General features: G+C 47.1%; 1 protein-coding gene across 7 annotated transcripts in view; it reads right to left on the bottom strand.

Moving 5' to 3' along the window:
* LOC133347860 (RNA binding protein fox-1 homolog 3-like) overlaps positions 1-20,972 on the bottom strand; it is a 306,370-nt gene extending 285,398 nt beyond the window's left edge. For 2 of the 7 annotated variants that reach the window (XM_061560543.1, XM_061560544.1), the window contains exon 1: positions 20,186-20,972. In XM_061560543.1, the coding sequence (XP_061416527.1) occupies positions 20,186-20,386 (201 nt within the window). In that variant the 5' untranslated portion in view covers positions 20,387-20,972. The remainder of the gene's footprint in view (positions 1-20,185) is intronic. The other 5 variants (XM_061560541.1, XM_061560547.1, XM_061560546.1 and 2 more) reach the window with 3 other exon arrangements.
* Between the last annotated feature and the right edge of the window lie 918 nt (positions 20,973-21,890).

Raw genomic sequence — 21,890 nt, 5'->3', positions numbered from 1 at the left:
AGCCTGCAACCTCTATCCAGCCGGTCGTACGATTGGAAACTCCAGTCAGTCGATCGGCAGGTTGGTGGGGTCAAGTGTGGGTACTCCCACGTCTTCCGAAATGTCTGCCTGGCGTAGAGGAGTAGGATAAAATACCCTATAGAGCAGGGGTCCCCAACCCCCGGGCCGTAGACCGGTACCGGTCCGTGGCCTGTTAGGAACCGGGTCGCACAGCAGCAGGAGGTGAGAGCGGTGAGTCCACGCGTGGCCCGCCCCATTATTTTATTGACCACTTCCGTCCGCGCCTCTTTCTCGCACCGCGCACTTGTCTCAGTCACAGTTTTGGTAAGCCCACAAGCTGCTGACCCCTAGTAGCCAAAATGAGTAAAAAACAAACGTCGCTGGAGAGCTTCTTTGAAAAGGGGGAAAGACCCAATGATGCCCCCCCCCCCCCCCCACACGGTCCGTGAAAAAATTGTCTTCCTCGAAACCGGGACCTGGTGCCAAAAAGTTTGGGGACCAGTATAGAGCTCCCTCTCATGAAGGCCCTTCTGCCAGAAGTGATATGAGCAAGTAATTGCAGGGCAGCCCATTCAAGATCTACAGGCAAAATTGTTTTAACGAAAAGTAAATAAGTTAATGACACACACATACACACTGCAGAAGTAGAAAAACACCAGAGTTCCACTTGGTGCTTCTGAACATGTAAACCATAGGCTGCTGGAGAGATGGAGCTACCTGGATTATTCGTGCCACCAATCCCACCTTCTCTTAACCACCCATCTCAACAACAATGAACTCTTCACGTTTTACACACCCCGATGTCTTCCTTCCCTTGACAAATCCTGGCTCTGTCCCAAGCCTTTGACATTCCATCAGGCTCTGCAGTGCTCGTCCTTACATTTCAACTCGAAAAGGCACCACGCGGTACCTTCCTCAGTGAGGAGTAACCAAACCAGTTCCACCTGGCCCAGAGAGACAACACAGCAGAAGGAGTTTCCCCACAGTGGCACGGATGAAATGCGTGACACCCAGACGAACCGTAACATACGTTACAATATATCATAACCAAGTCAATTATTCGACGGCCAGTAATAGTCACACACCACGTGTTTGCGAAGCCTGAAATAAACCATGTGTTGCGCGCTGACACACCATCCTTCTTGCTAAGACTTGTATTTATATTATATGAATTAGAGATGAGTATACGTCTACAATTTTCTACAGCTGGCAGAAAGTGAACAGCGAGACAAACCCAAACAACGCACAACACACTACTGCGGGTGGGGGAGGGTGAATGGTACAACAACCTGAGTTCGATTCCCATCCATGGCTATAATTGTCGGGTGATATCCTAGCCAGTCCTGGGTTTAGCCCCTTCTGACTTCCATCAACCCGTACTGACCAGCTTGGTGTGGTATGGTTAAAGAACCCCCCATGGTAGACTCATAATGGGGAGGCTTTCATACATGGATGGATTGACGAACGCGATGAAAATTAGCATCATGCACAGACTGGGCAGAGAAGAAAAAGCAAACAAATCAGGACATTTCCAAAGTTTGTTCTGCTAATATGGCAACAGGACATTTAGCGTTGACACTGACCGAAAACAAACGTTCAATTCCACAATGACAGATGCGACTATTGGCCAGTGAACTTGGCAAGTGGTGGCCACAAATTCCGGGTCCCCTCGCACCGACAGAGCCAGCTCCCAAATCTCGCAAAGCACCCGCGTGCTCACAAATGTGGCACGCACAGACGCACGCACACACACACACGGACGCACGCACGGACGGACGCAGGAATGCACACAGGCACACCCAGACGGGCATAATACAGCAGCATAACAGGCATCCTGAGAAATGTGGGAAATGCTTCATTCGAGGAGGCAAGCACACGCGTGTAAAATTATACGAGCGCGCACATAGGATGCATTGGCACACGCAGGCATGTCCGACCGCGCAAACACCAAGGGGGCACAGGGCACGTGCGAGTATTTAGTCACGTGCGCGCACGACCGCACGCAGCCACAATTTTCGCACGCGGGCTTGCATGGAAGGCTACACGAAGGCCACGGATGCATAAACATTCGAGTAAACATCATGCACATAAGCCAGCGAGCGCATGAGCACTTACGCAGCAGAGCACTCGTACTCACGTACACACGCACGCGCGCGCGCGCGCGCGCGCGCACATGCAAACGCATAAACACACTTTGCTGCTTTGACTGCCACTTTCCCATCTCAGGGGAGCTGCACCGGCCTAAACCGGCGAGCTGTAAGGAGATGACTGGACCGCGTAGGCACGCGGTGTTTCCTGGCCAAGGCCCCCTTTGTGCACACGCGCGTGCACTCGTACAGCTGCTGCAGAGTTCCCAGCTATTGAAACGGTGCCTACTACACATCAAGGGGCACCGCAGGGCAACACGCCACATTAATTGGCAAGCGTTGTTTATGATTGCCTTGTTGCTTTTAAAATCCATCAAGGTGATATAATTTAACGCCTCCGCCGGCATGGGGAATTATTTAGGGAGACTGATGATTAATTTTGAAACGTGGTTGCACATTAAAGGAGAACACTCGTGACATATTGTAAGTGTACACTTGATTTTCACCATCGCACATTGAGGGCCTCTCTCAAAGCAGTGGTAATTGTCAAGGTGTGGGAGAGTGAGTTGAATGCAGGATTTGCAATGCGCTTTGTTGAAGGTCTGATTAATGTAGCTGCAACCTTACGTTCCTCTGACCTTTTTAGAAATCGTACAGGCAGTGATGACGTGCTCCTGCGCACAATGCATTGTGGGCGGCCTCAACACGGATTTAAAATAAAAATTTCTTCTAGCCGGTGCTAAAAAATAAAGTTGGCGTTCATGTGAAAATTATAAAAGTACGCTCCATATTTTATAACGACTGAAAGTTTGAAAGCCTTTTCTTTGATGTGATATCCTTGTTCAACACGTGCATTTCCAATGTGACAGCTGCAGCAGAACATTTCAGTCAACCGTCTGGGTCTTGTAACCAACTCAAATCTGGATATTTCCGACACTTGGTGCGTGTAGCATTATTATTATCGTCGTTTTATCCGCAAAAACCTCGGTGAGTCTCAATACTTTATCAGGAGGGTCCTGCGCCAAGTGTTCGCAGTGCGTAGTGAGTGCCCCGTGTGATCCCAACCGAGTAATTCGCAGGAAATTTGTTTTTGTTTTGCAGCACTGGGAAGTTTGACCAAGAAGCAGTTACCGTATATTGTGTTTTTTTTGTTAGCTATGGGAGGAAGCAAGGGAAACCCAGAGGACCCCCATGTAGAACAGGGGGAGAACATGCTACATCCATTCCGGAAAGGGGCCCCGAGCTCAGGAATCGAACCCAGGCCTCTTCATGGCGTGTGGCACACGCGTTACGGCTGCGCCACTCTGCCGCCCCTGTAATGAACGCAGATCATTTGTATAAGCCTCGTGCATTTGTCTCATCGACATTTCAAGGGTATGAGCCACCCAAGTACATTCTGTAAGTGGCGTTCCGTAAATGGAAATTGGTACGTATGGAGTCCCCCCCCCTCCCCCTACGTCATGAAAATCAATGCACCTCACTTTACGCAGTAATTAACTTTCCATTTCCTGATTCTCTTCGACGTTTGCATCCCACTGCCAGCCAAAAAGAGAACGGACGGGAGGAAGGCGGATCATAACCCTGACCAGAAATCATCCAATCACGCACCACCCCAGTGCTAACCCCTGCCAATAGTCTGTAACCTCCAATATGGCTACACTTTACTGCAGCAATGTCAGGCCGAGCGAATTGTTCTTTAGGAAATCTCGAGCTAAAATAGAGGCCACGTGTTCATATATATATACGTACCCCGAGGATACGCACTTATAACCTCTGTGGCTGAGCCGATATGAACCACTACAGGCCGATTTTCTACAAGCCAATAGTTGGCACATTGTGTTTAAATACATGGAGCCGCTATGCACAACACATCCTTTGTACTGACCGTACACCCGGCAGTCAATAACTCAACAGTGGACAATGCTGCAGATGGCGAACTCGGAGGGGGGGGGGCGGGGGGGTCGTGCTGTGGAAAAAGAGCCTGCGTTTATTGGGCCAGTGCCTAAGGCACCCCGGTCTAATCAAGTTACGCTCCGGCTTCACAGATAATAACGGGCCCGCGCGTAGATCAATGTCCAGTTTTCCCCTGACATTCGGCGATCGGGACACGCGGGTGGGGAGGGAGGGAGGGGGAGGAGAAAATGAAGGCCCCTAGCATCGTGTCGTGGAAACAAATTCACGGCGCACTCAAGCGGACCCGGGCACACGCGCCTCGAACTCGCAAAGCGCCGCCTTCCTTGGGCACCGGCGACGAAGCTTCGAGACGGAAGCCAGCAGAGGGAAAAGGCGACGGCGGCGGTGGACTGCGACGACGCGGGTGGTTTTTTTTTTAAGCGGTCGCTCGATCAGCTTGCGGGTTTGGCAACGAGCTGGCGAGAATGTAGCCACACGCAAAAAAAAAAATCAAAATCGCGCTATTTTGTCTTCAAACGCAGACCGCGAAGACGGGAAGACGCATGAAGCGGCTCTCCGCCGCACATCCATTCTTCACCGCCGAACTCAAGGGATGCTCCCTGACACACATGCTCCAGATTCACCCGTCCCAATTGCAAGATGATAAAAAGGGAAGCTCAACTTAATCACGCGATGTGTGGTATCCGCGCGTTGAAGTTGAGTCCTCTCTGCTAGGGCACGGTGTCGCCAATTTATCTTGGCATTCGCAAAAATCGCGAGACTTTTTCCCCTTTGATACAGGGCTCTTTAAAGTGGATAGTCGTCCCCCGCCTCCTCTCAAGCCAACCCCTTCCTTCCCAACCCCCTCCTGGCACCCCCTATTCCTCACCCCCCCCACTACCATATCCACTTCCCTCCCTTTCTTTCCTCCCCCCCAACACCCAGCCACCCCCCCCCCCCCCCCACAAAGCCTCCACTCGCCCCTCCCCAGCAAGCTAAACAGCTCACAAAGGCCGCCCTCACTGTTGCTCTCCCCTCGGGATCTGTTATCTGCGTTATTTTTGGGGCCTCGACTGCAGTGCAGGCGCGATGCGGTGCGCTTCGATGGCCGGCTTGTTATTTCTCTCACTGTATACGCAGCCCCCGCAACGAGTCTGAGATCCGCGAGGTTTTTTTGCTTTCCTGTTGCCCTCTTGCCCGGCATCCCATCCCTTTTGTGCTCTCTCCGATAAAGCCCCCCCCTCCCCCCCAGCTGTTTTTGAAACCCACAGCGCGCGCACCAACGATAAGGTAATGACGGTGAACAAATGCGGCTGACGATCGCTCGGCCTCACACCGTTAACTCTCCGTTGTGTTCAAACTTGCGATTGAAACCCCGAAAGGAAACACACTCAAAAAAATTGCACGGGGCGGAGCGGGCGCGTGCGTCGGATGCTCCGTGAACAGAAGGCGTGAGAGCGCGGCACGCAAAGGCAGGCGAGCGGGAGGGGGTGGTGTGACCTCAGTTGGGAGGGAAATAGAAGGTAACAAGTAACGCAATCTCTCGGGCTAAATCAGGAATCCGGAGAGCAGCGTTTCCATGGAGGGAAGACAAATATATGTGGCGGGCACACCCTTCCCCAGCCCCGTGGACCCCCCCCCCCAACCACCCACCACCGCCCTATCAGCCACGACACCCAAGTTGGTAGCCAAATTGACCGCTTCTCCCTGCCACACACTCACTGTCTGCTCACTCACCCAAGTTGGGCATGCCAAACGAACGCCCAGGAACTCCTGCCCCCCCCCCCCGCCAGAAACGACCTATTAATCGCTCCAAAGTAGCCGCCTGTCACATGCTGCTGTCGCGATGCCTCGCGACGTTTCCCACCGAGTGAGAGAGAGAGCCTTCAAAATCGCCCTCCCCTCCGCCCCACCTTGCTCCAGAAAGAATGAGACCGTGGTGGGTCTCACACCTGGAGGGATGCGAGTGGCCGGTCACACCCTAGGTGAAGTGAAAAAAAAAGAGAGGAAATAAATGGTGGCAATAAAAGCGCTTGTTGAAATATATATGTACTGCATGAATCAGGATAAAAGTGAAAATCACCCGGCGTGAAACTAAGGAGGAGACGTGAGACTTTGATGAATGCATTGTGTGTTATTTGTCCCGCTGCTAAAGCACCGCGTGGCCACGGCGACGGTGGAAACGGTGACATTGATGCTCCGTTGGCATCAATTGGCTCGTCCGTGGCCTGATTCACGGTCCCGGTGCACTTGGCATTAAGTGGCCGGAGGTGATATTACGGACGGGACAAAAGAAAAAAGCTGTGAAATGCAATGTTCTTCACGAGAACTTGTGAGCGACCCTTCAGGTTTTGTGTGACAGCAAAAAAAATAAGTAACCCGCTGCCAATTCACTGCAGGGGATATCTTGGGCTGGTGCAATGGAGCATTACATTATTATGTAAATGCAAACCGCCCTACATTAGCAAAACAATAGGGTATCAGTAGATTACACCGCATATTGTGGGTACACTGAACAAAATAATTCAACACAACACGAGGAATAAAATCTCAAGTCCATTAAAACAGTTAATCTTCACTTAAGTTGCTGATATTCTAAATATACACATACATGGCTTTTCGCGACCGACATTATTAATCACAATTGATTTTCGTGTCAGATCACGTGCGTAAAAAAATGTGTGTTGTACAAACTCCTCCACCCGACACAGCCAGCCGATAAAGTTGTCACGTGAGCAAACGTGCCAGTGTACGACTGCTTCAGCAGCACCCGCGTGTTATAGGGAGACAATCCACAACGTGGGTCTGGTGAACGAGGGTGCGCGGCACACATTTTACTCAAAAAAGCAAATCATTATTTTTTTATTGGAAATATAAATTACAGTTCAATTGTGAATCTCGCGTGGATGAAAACAGCCACAGAAATGCTGCACATTTAAAACCCCGTTTGCTATTGCGTGATAAGAAAGGCACATTTCACGCTGGATATTATTGTGTGTGAGCTGTTTGCCATGCACTCGTAAAACCGGGACTTGTTTTTTGACAGTTCTTCCCAAATGGAATCATTGGGATATTAATGGCAGTGTCAAAAACCTTCCCTGACCTTGAGGTTAGAAAAAAAGCCTTGAAAAAAAATGTGGGCCCTTCATACGGAAGAAGCCCATATCAACAGGATACTCATACAAATGAAATACTTCTCTCTTTCAAAAAGCCAACGATTCACAGAACGTAGACTTCCCCGAGGTGGCAGTTGTCAACATTACGCTGTTATTCAAGTCAGGGCTAGATAATGTAATGGAAAACAAAGTTTGGGAAATTGTGTCCACTAGGAACATTTCTTTGCGTCTGTGTAAGTACTTGTGTACCAGGATGTCCTCAAGGGAAGCGTCTGATGAATGTAACAGTACAAAGCACAAATGCCACTAAGATCTTCAGACACGTTAAAAGCAAAAGCACAGCTGGGTACATATCATTTATCATCATGTACATTAACTAGTTTGGGAAAAAGTGCATTGCGCCGGATGCATTTCTAATAAGTTGCACGTCCTGTGACGTGTGACACGCTCTTCATTTACTGCAGTAGTTTCCGTTTCACTATGGGGACCTCATTTGCCAGTAAAAATATGATAATTGGTTCTTTACCCTTCTATCTGGCAACAAAACTGACACCTTTTTGCAAGTGCGCCTTTTGGCGTCATCTGGTCCAACCCATATGAGACTAGGCTCGAAGGAAAGCTGTCTCGGGTGTGGACCAATCAACTTCAAGGACAGTGCACATTATCAGAGTTATGTTCTTTTGTTTGTATTATGACTGCAGGTATTGCGGTCTATGCAAACATGACTCCTTGCAAAAAGGTGTCAGTTTTGTTGCCAGATAGAAGGGTAAAGAACCAATTATCATAGTTTCCGTTTATCGCACATTCACTCTATACTCGGGCATATGCATTTAATTGTGCCGGTACATGTGTATGTGTGCGTGCGTGTATGTGAGCGCGTGCGTATGTGTATGCATGCGACTGTGTGGGGGGGACGGTATGGAAGTGGTGAATGCACTGCACTATGAGCCCCGGCGACCAAAGTAATATTTCCGCTCACAAACAACAACAGTAGCGAATGTTTGAACCGGTCCTGGGTCCTCCCCCTGAGTCGACTCGGCCTCAAATTAGAACCTGGTGTGGTGCGTAAACATCAGCAATTAGGGGACACAGAGGGAGCCAGGCGTGGTGGTTCTCTGTGCTCGTCCCCCCCATGACAGCACGTGTCCTAACGGAGTGTTAAAAGGATTACATGGCGGGGGGCGGGGGAATGTTCGTCTTTGTTGCGCGTGTGACTCCTGTGATGTTCTCATTAGCCACGAGGCGATTAATACCTCACGGGAGATGGGAGATGCACCGCAGAGTGGGCGATAAATCAGACGCTACTCCCGGCAGGGGAGCCCGATTTGAAAACTAAAAACAACGGCATCCCTTAACACACTGCTTGGGCGCCAATGGAGGGCGACTCCCCGTTTAATCTTCATCATCATCATCAGACCCTCGTCAGATGAGTACAAAGTAGCTTTCCATTTGAACACATTCCAGCAAGAGCATCCTGTGCCTACAGTTTAATGTTGTCAACAAAAATAAAAGACCCGGGTGAACTTCGCAAAAAGCAATCTCGAATACCTACATCTGTGGGTGCCAATGAGAGACTTGTTCAGCTTTGTTTTTGGTTTTAAAAATCCATTTCGCTTGTCTTGCCTTTTTGCGAAATGCCCAGATTCTCCCAAGAAGCCAGTGCATTGGCAACGGCTCCAATTTATGTGGGCAATGTGATGACAGTGTGGCTGGCAGGTCTTGCGAAAAGCACGTAAGAAGCACAACAGAATTCTTTGAGAAACCCAAAAAACGCCCGGTGTCGTAAAACACAGCCGTACTTCACTGCGTAACACGGGCATTTTTGCTTTCCAAAAAAATAGATTAATCGGTTCATTTCATGTATTTGCACTTAATTTTAACAATATTTTCAATCATACCATAAGGCATCACCCGAGACTGACCTGCTGCCCGCTAACCAGGTTTGAGCCAAAGATGGACTTTTCATCTCTAATGGACCAATCATTTCCACATTGATTGCTTCTTTCAATTAATCACTACAGTGCCGCTGCCCATTGATCATCATATACCACTGTGTGTATTTGGCAGATTAATGCACCGACATCCATTAAATGTGTCAGTCGGAAACTCTTTGAGCAATGAGTGTACGCAAATAGCTATTTGTGATGCACCCTGCGGACATTACCACCACGAGTCTGTGACATCCTGGAGTCTGTTCCACTTTGAGGATAAAGAGGCTAAATGGCAGACATCGTACAGCCCATCGCATTTGCCGTTCTAGTTCTATATACCGGGCGTCTCCCACAGAGCCTCACGATTAATTCTAAAGTCAACACACATCTACCCATGCTGAAATGGCCCTAGACATCAGCATTCCCACACACACACACTCAAAGGGTTGGAGTATATTTTTTTTTACTGAGACACGTTAATTAAAAAGTGAAATATAGCATTGCAGTACTTTCAAGGGCCATGACATCTAGAACTGCCATTGCAGAGTTTAATAAACTAGGACCAATGCATTATGAGCTATGTAACGTAACATTTGTAACTGGTGTATCCAACATTGCAGTGCGCTTAACAGCAGTGTGGCTTCTGCAGTGGCACGCCACCATTGCTGTAGAGAGCTGGGTTATCCGGTTATTTCAGTAACGATTACTCCACAGATTATCCGTTTGATGACACTAGTTAATCGGATAACTCGATTATATTGTGGGGGAGGTGGGGGGTGAGAAACAAAAACAAATCTCACCACTTCAGACTCTGCCTTCTCGACAGACCTGTTCTCCACCTGAAGACGGCTGCTTGCGTTGTGGCCGAAACGTCGTGAGAATTATTTTATTATGTTTTATTTGTATTATTTTATTATTTTCCTTCTACGTGACTTTACCGAAAGAACCAAGAAGATAAATCTCATCACTGTTTCTACATGTGCCGCTGGACGGGAGGTGATGGGCAGGACTAAGTGACATCATTGGCGTCGTGAAGTACATCACGCTGGGCATGGCTTGTACGGGGGCTTTCTCGCCTTTTGGGAAGGCAGGATGTGGGGATGGTCCTAGATCATAATTCTTGGCCTATAAAAAGTCTTAATCAACGAACTGTACAAGCTGTACGTGACTGTCACGTGCCTTGTTGTGTGAAGACCCTACCAAGCTGTTGTCGGTCACGGCGGTTGTTTGACCACTGAGGTCAGTGAGGGTTGATGAAGATGCTGCCTGTATCACAGTGAAATATAAAAAAAATGCTGCATTTAACACAGTTGTGTTAAGCTTGCAAGCAATGTAAGATCAAATATCACATTTTTGGCTGACTATTGGTGAACATTCTCAACAATGTATCAGTGTATCTTGATTTGGCCCAAAATGTCAGCACTATATGTGGTAATGCAAATGTTACATGTCAATTATTATCACACAAATGCACCTTACAGCGATCATAGATTATACATCTCCAATGTTCGCTTCATGTTTACAGTTATATATCTAGAATGTTTAATTTTCAGTTTTTACTCTGCTCTTTCAGACTCAGGACTCCATTGACAAAGAGATTATTGATCTAAATTTGACTTACCAGTTTACAAATGAATGTTTACTGCCACTAAATAAACGAACAAATAAAGTGACAATCAACATTAAAGGTCTCTGCCCAAACAAGCAATGGGGTGGTGCTTAATCTGTGTAGGTGGCCTTGAATTTCCACATTCTCATGGTACGGGGTCAGTTTCCCTCTATAAATACCACCTTTGATTTCCCACAAAGCGATATTTACCCTAGAGGGATGATATTGTAAGTGGACCCGTGGCCAGGATTTGAACTCATATCACTCCGAATATAAGCCACGAGCCGAAACCACGGCCTCACCCGAACCCTGCTCATATGGCCATGCTTGGGACTCATAAGCTCAAGGGGTAAGGTCCTCCAGCAGCCGAGCAATTCTCCTGGCAGGGTGTGAAATTTATTTTCCTTTTAAACAGCGCCCAAATGAAAAACAACAGAGCTGCATCTTTTGCTGATACCATAAAACATAGGTTTCATAAATTCCACTGTGAGGTGGATTGTCTCTTCGACCATGTGCACATGTTATATACAGCCATAGTATATGCATGCTGACAGTATCCATATGTTGATGAAAAATTCACTTGCCCTCTATTTAAATATTCAGACGGAGACTTCCTGCACTTCAATTGTCCTTGTTATTTATTCAAACTAAAACTATTGCACTTGTGCGGAAGAAGAAAAAACATGATCAAGGCTGAAAACTAAAACATCTTGCTGAACGAGTGCAAATGCAAACACTGCACATTTTTCAACTGAGGCAAGAAAAAAATCCAAGCGTATATTGATGAAGGCATGCGGATTTGAAACATTTTAAAATTGATTTGTGTGAAATTTCTCGTGCTATTTCAGAGCTTACAGAGTTGTACTCGTATGGACTATCTGTGCATTTATTGTGCGAGCCATAATAATGGATACTCATTATTTAAATCTACAGTAATAATAGCACGCAATTAACAATTTTAAGATTAACAAAATGTTCGTACATTTTGTTTAAATTTCCCGGCGTGCAGTAAAATAATTACGATGCGATCGTCAGGTAATGGAAACCTTTGTCTATTTTATAATTCACTCACGAAAGAAAATGCGTCGTACAAAAAGTGCGGAAAATAATAATAATTCCAACAATAATTCCTTCTGGTCACATCCACAGTGCTTTCCCATGGTGGTTGGAGGTCAGAGGCTCTGACACACACATTGTGAAATGGAGCACGTGCATCTGAGATCTTGGGTTCAGGCCCTCAGGCGATGCAGTTAGTGTTGCCTCCTTTTATCAAAATTATAGGAAAGCATTCTCACGGGTATAGGGTTCTTGTTCCAGTTACAAACCACCGCAACAAAAAATAACCCCGTGAAATGTAGTTTTGGCCATGCAAAAGTCTACAGTAATAACATAGATTTCTATAAGTTTACATCTTTTTTTTCACCACTCATGCCAATGTTTTGCAGACGACGGGACATGCATATTCATATCACCGCCCACTCACGATGCGTCACCCAGTGAGTGCATCACTGCCCCTCCACGAAAGTGCTGAGCACCTCACTCTGAGCGATCTGAACATTTGCATGCATCCTTCGTTCTCGCACAGGTGAGAGACGAGAGGCGGGCGTCAACTATAATTCTCAACAACAAAACCAGCAAAGACGTGAAAACACTTGATACCTTCAAACACAAAAAAAGCCATGTAGGAAATGGACGTGGCAGAAGAGATTGATTCGATTCTCGTGGCAAACCCCCCATATTGTACGTCCCTGTCCTCTAAAATGTCATCAGAGGACTGCTGCGATGCAAGTTGCACTTCAAATGATCCAAAGGTCGCTCAACTGTCTGCTATTACCGACGCTTCACGTGCTCAGAAATGTCAATTTTCGTGAGGAAATTTCCGTGAGGAAATGGTCTCACGGAGAGGATTTCTCGCTTGTTTGGTCGAAAGTGCTTTTTCGTTTGCATGTAGGGTTTAAATGGGCAGGCAACAAAATGTTTCGCTATAAGGTTCCTGTTCACCCGAGTTCGTGCGCATGTGCTATGCGGATTGTTATATCGGGAGAGGTGGTGGAGGCTTGAGGAAGCCTTCATCCAGCAGCGGATTGATAATGGCTGATGATGATGATGATTGTTCCTGTGATATAACCTGTCTCAGATGTGTGCCTGGTACCATCTCACAAGGCAGTGTGTTTGGAAAGAGTCCAATTCTGCAGCTGATGATCATTGATTAGCATCAATAATAATAATAATCACACTGGAATTTTATTTTTAATACAGTGCTAAGAATTGTATTTGCCGCATCATTAATCAACACGTAAGACGTACAAATCATAACAATTAATCTACGTATGTGCATGTGCTGATAAATGTTTTAAAGAAGCCGCTTTATTTCCAAACAGGGAAGGTGGATGTCAGTGTTATTAATGTTATACGCCACAACAAATGGATGGTAATATATAATCGTTTATATGACAAGGATTACTCGGCACGAAGTGCATTTGCCGAAAGAAAAATAATCATTCACCTTTATGTCTTCAAGGTCAATATTTTCCTTTTGCCAATTTGCAACGCAGCACATTTGGGACCAGATTTGTGTTCTTTACACTCGTCAACAATCCATAGCTCTTACACGGACATATTCGAAATGTACAATGCAGAAGATATACCACATATACAAACACAATATTCCCGTATGGCATCTTTACACTCTGGCTTGCTAGAACGCAGTACGGCAAACATGTAGACTCCACTTGTTCCGTCTGTATGGGATAGAGTGTTTCCCCCTCGCATGGCTTCCTCCAACAAGTAAACACGGATTAGTCAGCCGATAACATCTTAATATGTAGAGGACCGCAGAGTTTGGACAATTGTTGGTGCTGGCTCATTACGTGGCTGTGGTTCATCACGCCTCTGAGTTGTTATTTCTACAATATGGTGAGCAAATACTGTGCGCTACAAGTAAGCATTCTTTTGTACTATTTTCATAGGCAGGATGAAAATCTCTCCCATGAGCTGTCGCCGATCCGTCATGATCTTGCGATGGAATGATTCGCTGTAGCTGCCGCACTTGATCTGATCGTATTTCTCCATTGCCACGGCTGACCTCCTCTCGGCAGTGTTATCCCCTCCCTTGGCTGCCACTCTGTCGCTAGTCTCGACCACCGGCTATCTTCCCTTTATTCAATGTGTCCTGCCCAAGCCCACTTACTTTTATAAACAACCAATATGATCTCTCTGACATGAAAGTGTTCTCTGACCCAAGTGTCCCTCTCCGTCTGTCTCTCAGTGCAATTCCAGGCATGTACCTCTCCACGCTTCTCAAGCCACTTTCACGTTCTTTTTTGTCAAAGTCCATGTTTCTGATATATTTGCTCCGGCAGGTGATATCATTCTTGAGGCACGTTGGTAGGTGGCTTTTCATTCAGTTCAGTTCTCTAAATGGACTCGTAACAACTCTGGTTAACCTCTGATCATGGTTGGTCTTGTATGGATGTAGAACTTCTTTTGCACCATACGTAGCCAACTGGGTTAATCGGAGGTGTGGGGAAAAGATAACAAACTATCGTAATTATACTTGCTGTGATGGTATCCTCAACAGTTTAACAATCCTGTTGTACACAAATCGTGTTTTTCCTCTTTGGTTCTTTTGGTAAAGTCAAGTAGAAATACATTTAATAAAATAATAATATAATACGACGTTTCGATTGCCACACAAGCAACCATCATCAGGTACAAATGAATGAGAAAACAAACATAGTAAACTTGGAAATATAATGAAATACAACACAGAGAGTCGGCCAACACAACAGTCAACACCCCACTTGGTTGATTACGTTCTTCCAAAGATTGCTAAATTATTTAAGTTAAGTGTGAAACAAACAAGCACGGCAAACCCTCCCCGTAGAGGTGGTTCAAACTAGATTTGAAGCTATCGTGACTGCAGGAATTAGTCTTTGGTTCTTTCGGTAAAGTCACGTAGAAAGAAATTAAATTAAATGACTTCACCAAAAGAACCAAAGAGTAATTCAAGCAGTCACGAAAGCTTCGAATCTAGTTTTTTTTCTCTCTCTAATATGTATCTTGAGGCCACCCGTGCAACCTTCATATCCATCAGTTGTTAAAATCAATGTCATCCTGTTCACTCATTTACCAACTTACTACACGTTTACAGAGATATGAAATACCTCAATCATACAGTGATGTCTCAATAATTATTCTCTTCAAAAAGGGTAATAAAACTGACTTGAACTACAGCCTCGTATCGCATGCAAACATTCCAGCACCCGTGGAATGGTTTGCTATGTTACGGAGCTATAAATATAGCCCTTATTATTATTAATAATAATAAATTGTTCATGAACATTACTGGGAACAGTATAACGTTACATTTTCATAGTCAAGCCAACCACATGAGCAAGCCAGGTTTAGAAAAGATTTCTCTACCATCGAATGCATACATGCCATAAAGCAGACTGGTGACGACTAATGCATATCAAATCTCACTGTGCCTAGCCTTTGTAGACAATGAAGAGGCATTTCACCAATGGAAATCGATGCAGTCATCAAAGCTTTCACAAAATAAAAAAAATGTTTTTTGGAATAATGAAAGCAATTCGCAAAAATGTAATTACTCCACTGAGAACGTGTGAAATCGTAAAAGCTAAAAATCAGAAGCAGAAACGATTTGGCCAAAGTTAGAATAATTTTAGGAGAGTTTTTAAAAATTACAATTTCAATAGAGAAATGAAGGGGTACACACGAATGGAGAAAATATTCCGCAAGGACACGTTCAACAGCAGTTTAACAAAAAAATTTTAAATTAAAGTTACCTCAATACTGTTAGGAAACAGAAAATTATCATTTTCAAGCTGAATTCATGTGTGTAAATTTTCAAGTCAAAAATATTCAAAGTGATACCTTGCTCAAAACGAGCACTGAGGCAGTATTCATCGTCTATTGGCAGCCCATGAAACAGTGCTGAAAATTCCACATTCATATGTCGAGGACGACTTCATCCTTAGGGAAACCACAGTCGACTTGCCCACAAAGCGGCACTCATTTTAGCAACCCCAACCGGATGATTGTCCGAGTCAACCCCCCCAAACCTGGATTTGAATTCACAATCTTCCATTGGGAGCTGTTCGCTTCTCGCCGGATAAATTGGTAGCTATGTGGGATGAACTCCAGCAGTCAGTCTTATGAACCCTCTCCATCACATCTACTCGCACCGAATATCCAAGTGCAGATCCCTGGATGAGAAGTAACCAGAGGCACATTCGTCAATGCGGGGATGTTAGCGGTGGTGCAGTGGTTAGTGGACTGCGCTGTGAACCCAGCACCGCCGGTTCAATCCCCGGTCGGCTATCAGTCGTGTTGAGTGATATCCGAATCGCTCTTTGGCCCGCCCTTGACCACACCTGCACTGATCAGAGTGGTGAACTATGATCAAAATAACCACACAACTGACACCGCGTGACGTGGGCCTTCAATCATCAGTGGACTGACAAAATAGCTGTATAAAATGTCTTATCAATGCATTTTCCAAAACTGCAAAGGTATTTAAAGATATTAATGTGAGTGGTCACATAAGTATTCATACAATACCTTATTGCATAAAATGTTTCCATCATCATAAGCCTGGTGGGAAAATGTGATTTTGTTGTTGTTGTTTAGAAGGTCTCTGCATGGGATGTTTGGCCATTGCTCTGATCATGTTGGATGCATGTGAAAAATTGAGCATTCAGAGAAAACGCCCACGTACAAGGAAGATAAGGCTCAATCTCCACACAGATACAAGCTGGGATGTGCTAGGGGCATAGCAAGACAGATAGTAGGTACTTGTAGTGTGTGAGTGCCCACTGTGAATTGCCTCCCCCCCCCCCCGTCCCAACGTTCCTCCTCACATCCACAGACAAAAACTCACTTGCGTCTTTTCACGCAGTGACATGAGAGAGAAACCACCTCTCCAACTCTGACTGGCCCGCAGTGCACAGTCTTTGGCATCCATACAACGGAAACAACGTTATAGCGTGTATTTAATCGCAAGGTCGCCCATGTGTAAATTATTCAGGTAAACCCCATTAGTCTTGCGAATTGCCGCAGCGTTAATCGGCAGTCTAGTTTTTGGCTTTAACCTGAAAGTAGGATAAACAAAAAGTGAGAGCTAAAAGCGTTTTAACACGCTGACAAGCTCTACATTTTTTTTGCTGTATTATTGGATTACGTGATGAGATTTGTGTATCTGCTCAAAGCTATCCGCTATTTCATCAGAACGAGGTTAGGTTTAAATCCGCTTAAATTCCCAGTCAAATCCAGTTAGCGGAACCATACTGGCACTTTCAAGATGCTTACTGAAAGGAGCCGGGCTGTATCTTGCCCTACGAAATGCGCTGCTTCCAACATTGTTGCAAGACAAATAGTGAAATAGCTATCGAAATTCCCCAGATGCATATTTTTTTATGGAGCGATGTCCCTGCACCAGGCTTGCAAAGCAGGTGTCATAGGTCAACGATAGCACCGAATGCACTATGGTGGTGATCCCAACTTACAGGATTCAATTGATAAACAAGTGTGCGCACACTGCCGTGTTCATGCGGTGACACGGGGTTGTACCACCCACAGAGATCACAAACGCGCAAAGAATTCTCACTTCACCCCCCCCCCCCCCCGCGAAGAAGATGAGTTCATAAAATTAGAACACCAAAGGCCAAAGCACATTCATACAATTATAGCATTGTTCATACATTGATTTCAACCGATGCTTTCCAAAAGGCGCTGCTAAGTCACCATCGCATGCCTTGCAAAGTGCGTGCCACGTGGTTTTTTGTGCATGTGTTTCTTATTTGATGAAGAAAAATAGTGCCCATTTCTACATGGCTATCAATGTTAAATTCGTCGTAGAGTGATTTCCGAACACAGTGCATGCACGCGAGTAGAGATGACAGTGGTGAGAGCGCTGCACGATAAATCTGGTGAACCCAGAGTTTTATTCTCAGCCGCAGCGAGCATTAGTAACGAGCGATATCTGAACCAAATCCTTTGGCCACTTCCCGTTTCGCCAACCCGCACCATGCAGTGTGGTGAAGTATAGTCAAGTAACTTCAATTGATGACGTGACATGGGAAAGAATTCATCCAGCAGTGACTTTTACAGGGAATTATTTTCTTTATTGCCAGACCCACAATGTAGACTACACGTCTAACTACGCTTTTCGGCTATATACCTCAAATCAGTCATATATATGAGAAGATTTCCCTGGGTGGCTGGAGAGGTCATTTTTGTTACAAGCGATGCTCTTTCGATGAGTCAATGGATCATTCCCCAATGTCTGTTAAATTCTGCGTGGAATTATAAAAAGTGCACCATCTGGTCGATACGTGGCCGTGAAAGACCACGTAACATTTTTTAGCAAAGAATAGGCTGCCGCATAGCCTAAGTCCCCCCAAAAAAAACAACTGCTCACATGAGCAAAATAATCCTAACTGACCCTACATGACAACAGCAACTTGCGCATCTGACTTGTGTAACAAACAATTAACCTCAATGGGCTTTAAAGGGGGGAAGGTGTAATTTATAGTGCGGGCTCTCCTCGACTTACGAACGAGTCCAATTCCCGAGACACATTCGTAAGTCCGGTGTTCGTAAGTCAAGTGCTCGTAAGTAAAGGACTGCCTGTGCACTGCCTGTGCACACAAGCGCACATATGCGGCACATTACACCCCCCACACTACACTCTTGCTAGTACATAAAAACATTGTGCAATAGAAAACAATCATAACAAACTCCAATAACATTTCGCAATAACACCATAACTGCGTCAATACTCGAAATGAATCACCACAAAATACAATACAATTTCATTGTGAACATATTACAATGAAATTAGTTAAACAACAATACTTTAAATGCACAGTGATGTTATGCACTAAACTGTATCTATCTAATATATAGATGATCATGAGTGACTGGTGTTCAAGAATTGTTAGAAAGTCTAGCATGATAACTACAAAAATAAAACATTTTTTAAAAATTACCATTAGGTTAGCTGATGTCACTTATAGGACCGAGTCCATAACGTCTCGTAATTAAATATTACAAATATATCATCCACATACATCAGTGAACCAAGCAATTTGCCTCCAGTAAAATGTACGCACGTATGTTGAACTTTTTTCGCACGGTACCTCGCCAACCGTGCAAATCGGAGGTTGTGCTTGGGACACGGGAAGCACGTAGACAGCCGAGCTCAGCACACTTCCAGTGACAAACACACAACCAACGCGCTGTCCACACTCTCCTATCGCCCCGTTTATGAAGTGGCCGATGGCGGAAAACAAGTGACAAAGTGGAACGCGTGAATGGACGTAACTCTACCGGGTTGACGTTTCGAACACAAATGACAATGGGTCACTTGCACGAGGCTCACACCGGCTGTTGAATAGCGCAGCAGGGGGGGAGGTGGGTGTGGAGGGTTCACCATCATTCTCATGACAAAAGGAAGATCCCGACCACTCGTCGTTTGACACTTTATGAAATAATAATGACACATTGTTGCTTATCCACGACACCCGCACTGAGTCACGAGACTTGACTTGTTGTTGTTCTGGAAGGTCCTGTTGGGAATTGGGGTAGGTGGGTGGGTTGGCCAATTCCATTAATGGGGTCTTTGCCACTCCAATAACAAACCAAACACGTCGGAGGTAACAAGACATCACAAACAAACTGCACAAACATTATATAAAGGTTCCACCCCCACCTACCCCCGCCCTTGTATAGGCTTTAAAAGGTTGTTGGTGCGAGTGCTGTTAGCAACAAGCAGATTTTAGAGCCGGAAAACGGCGCTCAGGGGAGTGGTGGGGCCAGACATCCAGTCCTGGATGTTTAACAACACCGCACCAGATACTCATTTGAGGTTAAGTCGACCTAGGGGGAGGAGGGCTCTAACCGGTTTAGATCCCACTGATGTTACACACAGGCACAGTAACACAACGACTTAAGGGGGGCTCCTCGTGTAGCCTCAGACGCCTGTCAGCCACAAAAGACAAAAATTCCACGTGGATCCTTAGACTATTGGGCCAAGTGCGGTTAGCGAGTAGCACCTGTGAAGGCCGGCACGGCACACGAGGAGGTGGGGGTAGCCAACAACCCGAGTGGGATACTCATTTTGAGGCTGAGTCGATCTAGGGGAAGCCCAGGACCGGTTCAGATAATCGTCACTGGTGTTGCGCCGTGAGCGAGAATTGAACTCGGGTGGCCACTCCGACACTAGCGCTCCCCTACACAACACCCGGTCACACACAAACCGCACAAAGACCCCCCGTATAGCCTCCAATAGACTGTTGGTGCAAGTGCTGCTCGCGAGCACATACCGCACATTCATCACGCACACAGTCACACTCAAAGTCACACACACAACACTGTCACGCCGCAACGCCAGCTGACGGATGTCGGTGTGTTGGGGGGGGGTGGGTAACACACGGACCCCCCCCCCCCTCTGCTTCCACTTCTCTTGGATCCCCCCCCCACGCCCGCCTTCCCCGGGGACAGTTCCCCGACCGCCTCTCTCACCTGCGCCCAAGGGGTCCCCCCGCACTGCTCCCCGTTAGCCCGCGGCTGGAGGAGCTGGAGGGGCTCTGGGCCGGTCACTTCGTCCGCTCGTGCCCGCTTGCTCTCCGGCTGCGAGTCCTGGAAGTCTTCCCTCCTAAGCTTCACGTCTCTGCTCCTCGCCCTTCCGCCCTCATCTCTCTCCACGGCTCTCGGATCCGCCATCCAGACTTATTGTGCCTTTGCTTGTTGCTGGTTGTTGTTGTTGTTGGTGGTTGTGGTGGTGATGATGATGATGGTTGTTGGTGCTGCTGCTGCTCGTGTGGAGCGGTGCTGTATCCCGGGCTCGCACCCTCCCGCGCTGCGCTCCTCTGAGATGATGAATCTCAGCTGTGCGCGCCTTGGCGATTGCCTGTCTCTATTATTCCCCCCCCCCACCCCGTTCCTGCTCCTGCTCCTCCTCCTGATTACTCCTCCTGCTGTTCCTCCTCCTCCTCCCGTGCACACACGCTGCTGAGACGTGCAGCAGCACGGTGATACTGCCGTGGCTCCTCCGGGCGGCCGGGCTGACGTGGTCGTCTGTTCCCGACTCTTCTCGGGCGCGGGGAGAGTGACAGTGCACAGATGTGCCGTGCGTTTATTATCACTCTCCACCCCCCCCCCCGGCACCTCCAACACTTGGGTTCTAGCGTAGCAGTGCAATTCCAGAGAACGCGAATCTGGAAGAGGAGGAGAGATGGTGATGTGTGGGTGGTGTGCTGTGCGGTTGTGTGCCCCTGTGCGCGAGTGCTGTGTGCGCGGGGTAAAAGGGTGAAGTGGGAGGGGAGGGTAGTTGGGGGCGGGGGGGGCTGGTGGTGGTGGTGGTGCTGCTGCTGATGATGAGCGGGGGTTAGGCTGAGACACTCACGGTCCTTCCACGCTGCATCTCAGTCGTTGAGGACTCACGGTTCTCGGATCGGCATCGTCGCGCGGCAACAGCGAGAGCCACGACGCCTTTAGCGCACGCCGAGAGACGCGTATACAGTGGGGGGTGCTGTGCCGAAAGGCTGCGAAAGGAAGATGTGTCACATCCGGGCTACCCTCTCTGCTCGTGTGCAACGGCGAGCTCGACGCGGGCTCTCTTTCTCTGCGTACGCGCCGTGCCGTGCGCGGGCCGTGCGCTTGCATGCGCGCGTCTATGTGGGGGAATCACAGTGGCAGTTCCAAATCTCTTCCTTTAGCAGGAGTTGCGCGGCGGATCCGCGCGCCCCCCCCCACCCCACCCCATTAATGGGCCACGCGCTGTACAGCCACGCGCCACAGAAATTGCACGCAACGTTCACAGAACGTGGCGGAGGCGCTGTGCATGCATGCATTGCTGTGTAACGGGTGCGTTATGTGTCCATGTTACGGACGGCACCCCCGTGCGCATGTTCTTGAAGGCGGCCAGGCGCGTCTCACTTTGGAGGGGGGGGGGGATGACGAAGGCAACGCGTGCGGCGTTCGCTTTTACGCATTAACCCATCGGGCGCTTTATTACATTTGCACGTCGATGTTGCTGCTGCTGTTGTCTTGTTAGTGCGTTGTCAGTGGTAGTCGTGAACAAATTTGACATTAAAAATCACAAATTAATTGGACACCTGAAAAAGAAAACCGCTCTGATGCAGTAACCTCTCGTTCTGTTCATCAACTCAAGCGCGCATCCCATTCCCCTACACTATCACCCTCGTAATTTAAAATTCCAACCGTT

The sequence above is a fragment of the Lethenteron reissneri genome, chromosome 26 (assembly GCF_015708825.2).
Source record: "Lethenteron reissneri isolate LAM-NWPU_2019-01 chromosome 26, ASM1570882v1, whole genome shotgun sequence".
NCBI lineage: Eukaryota > Metazoa > Chordata > Hyperoartia > Petromyzontiformes > Petromyzontidae > Lethenteron > Lethenteron reissneri.
The sequence above is the reverse complement of the archived record's forward strand: the minus strand, read 5'-3'. Positions and strand labels throughout refer to the sequence as shown.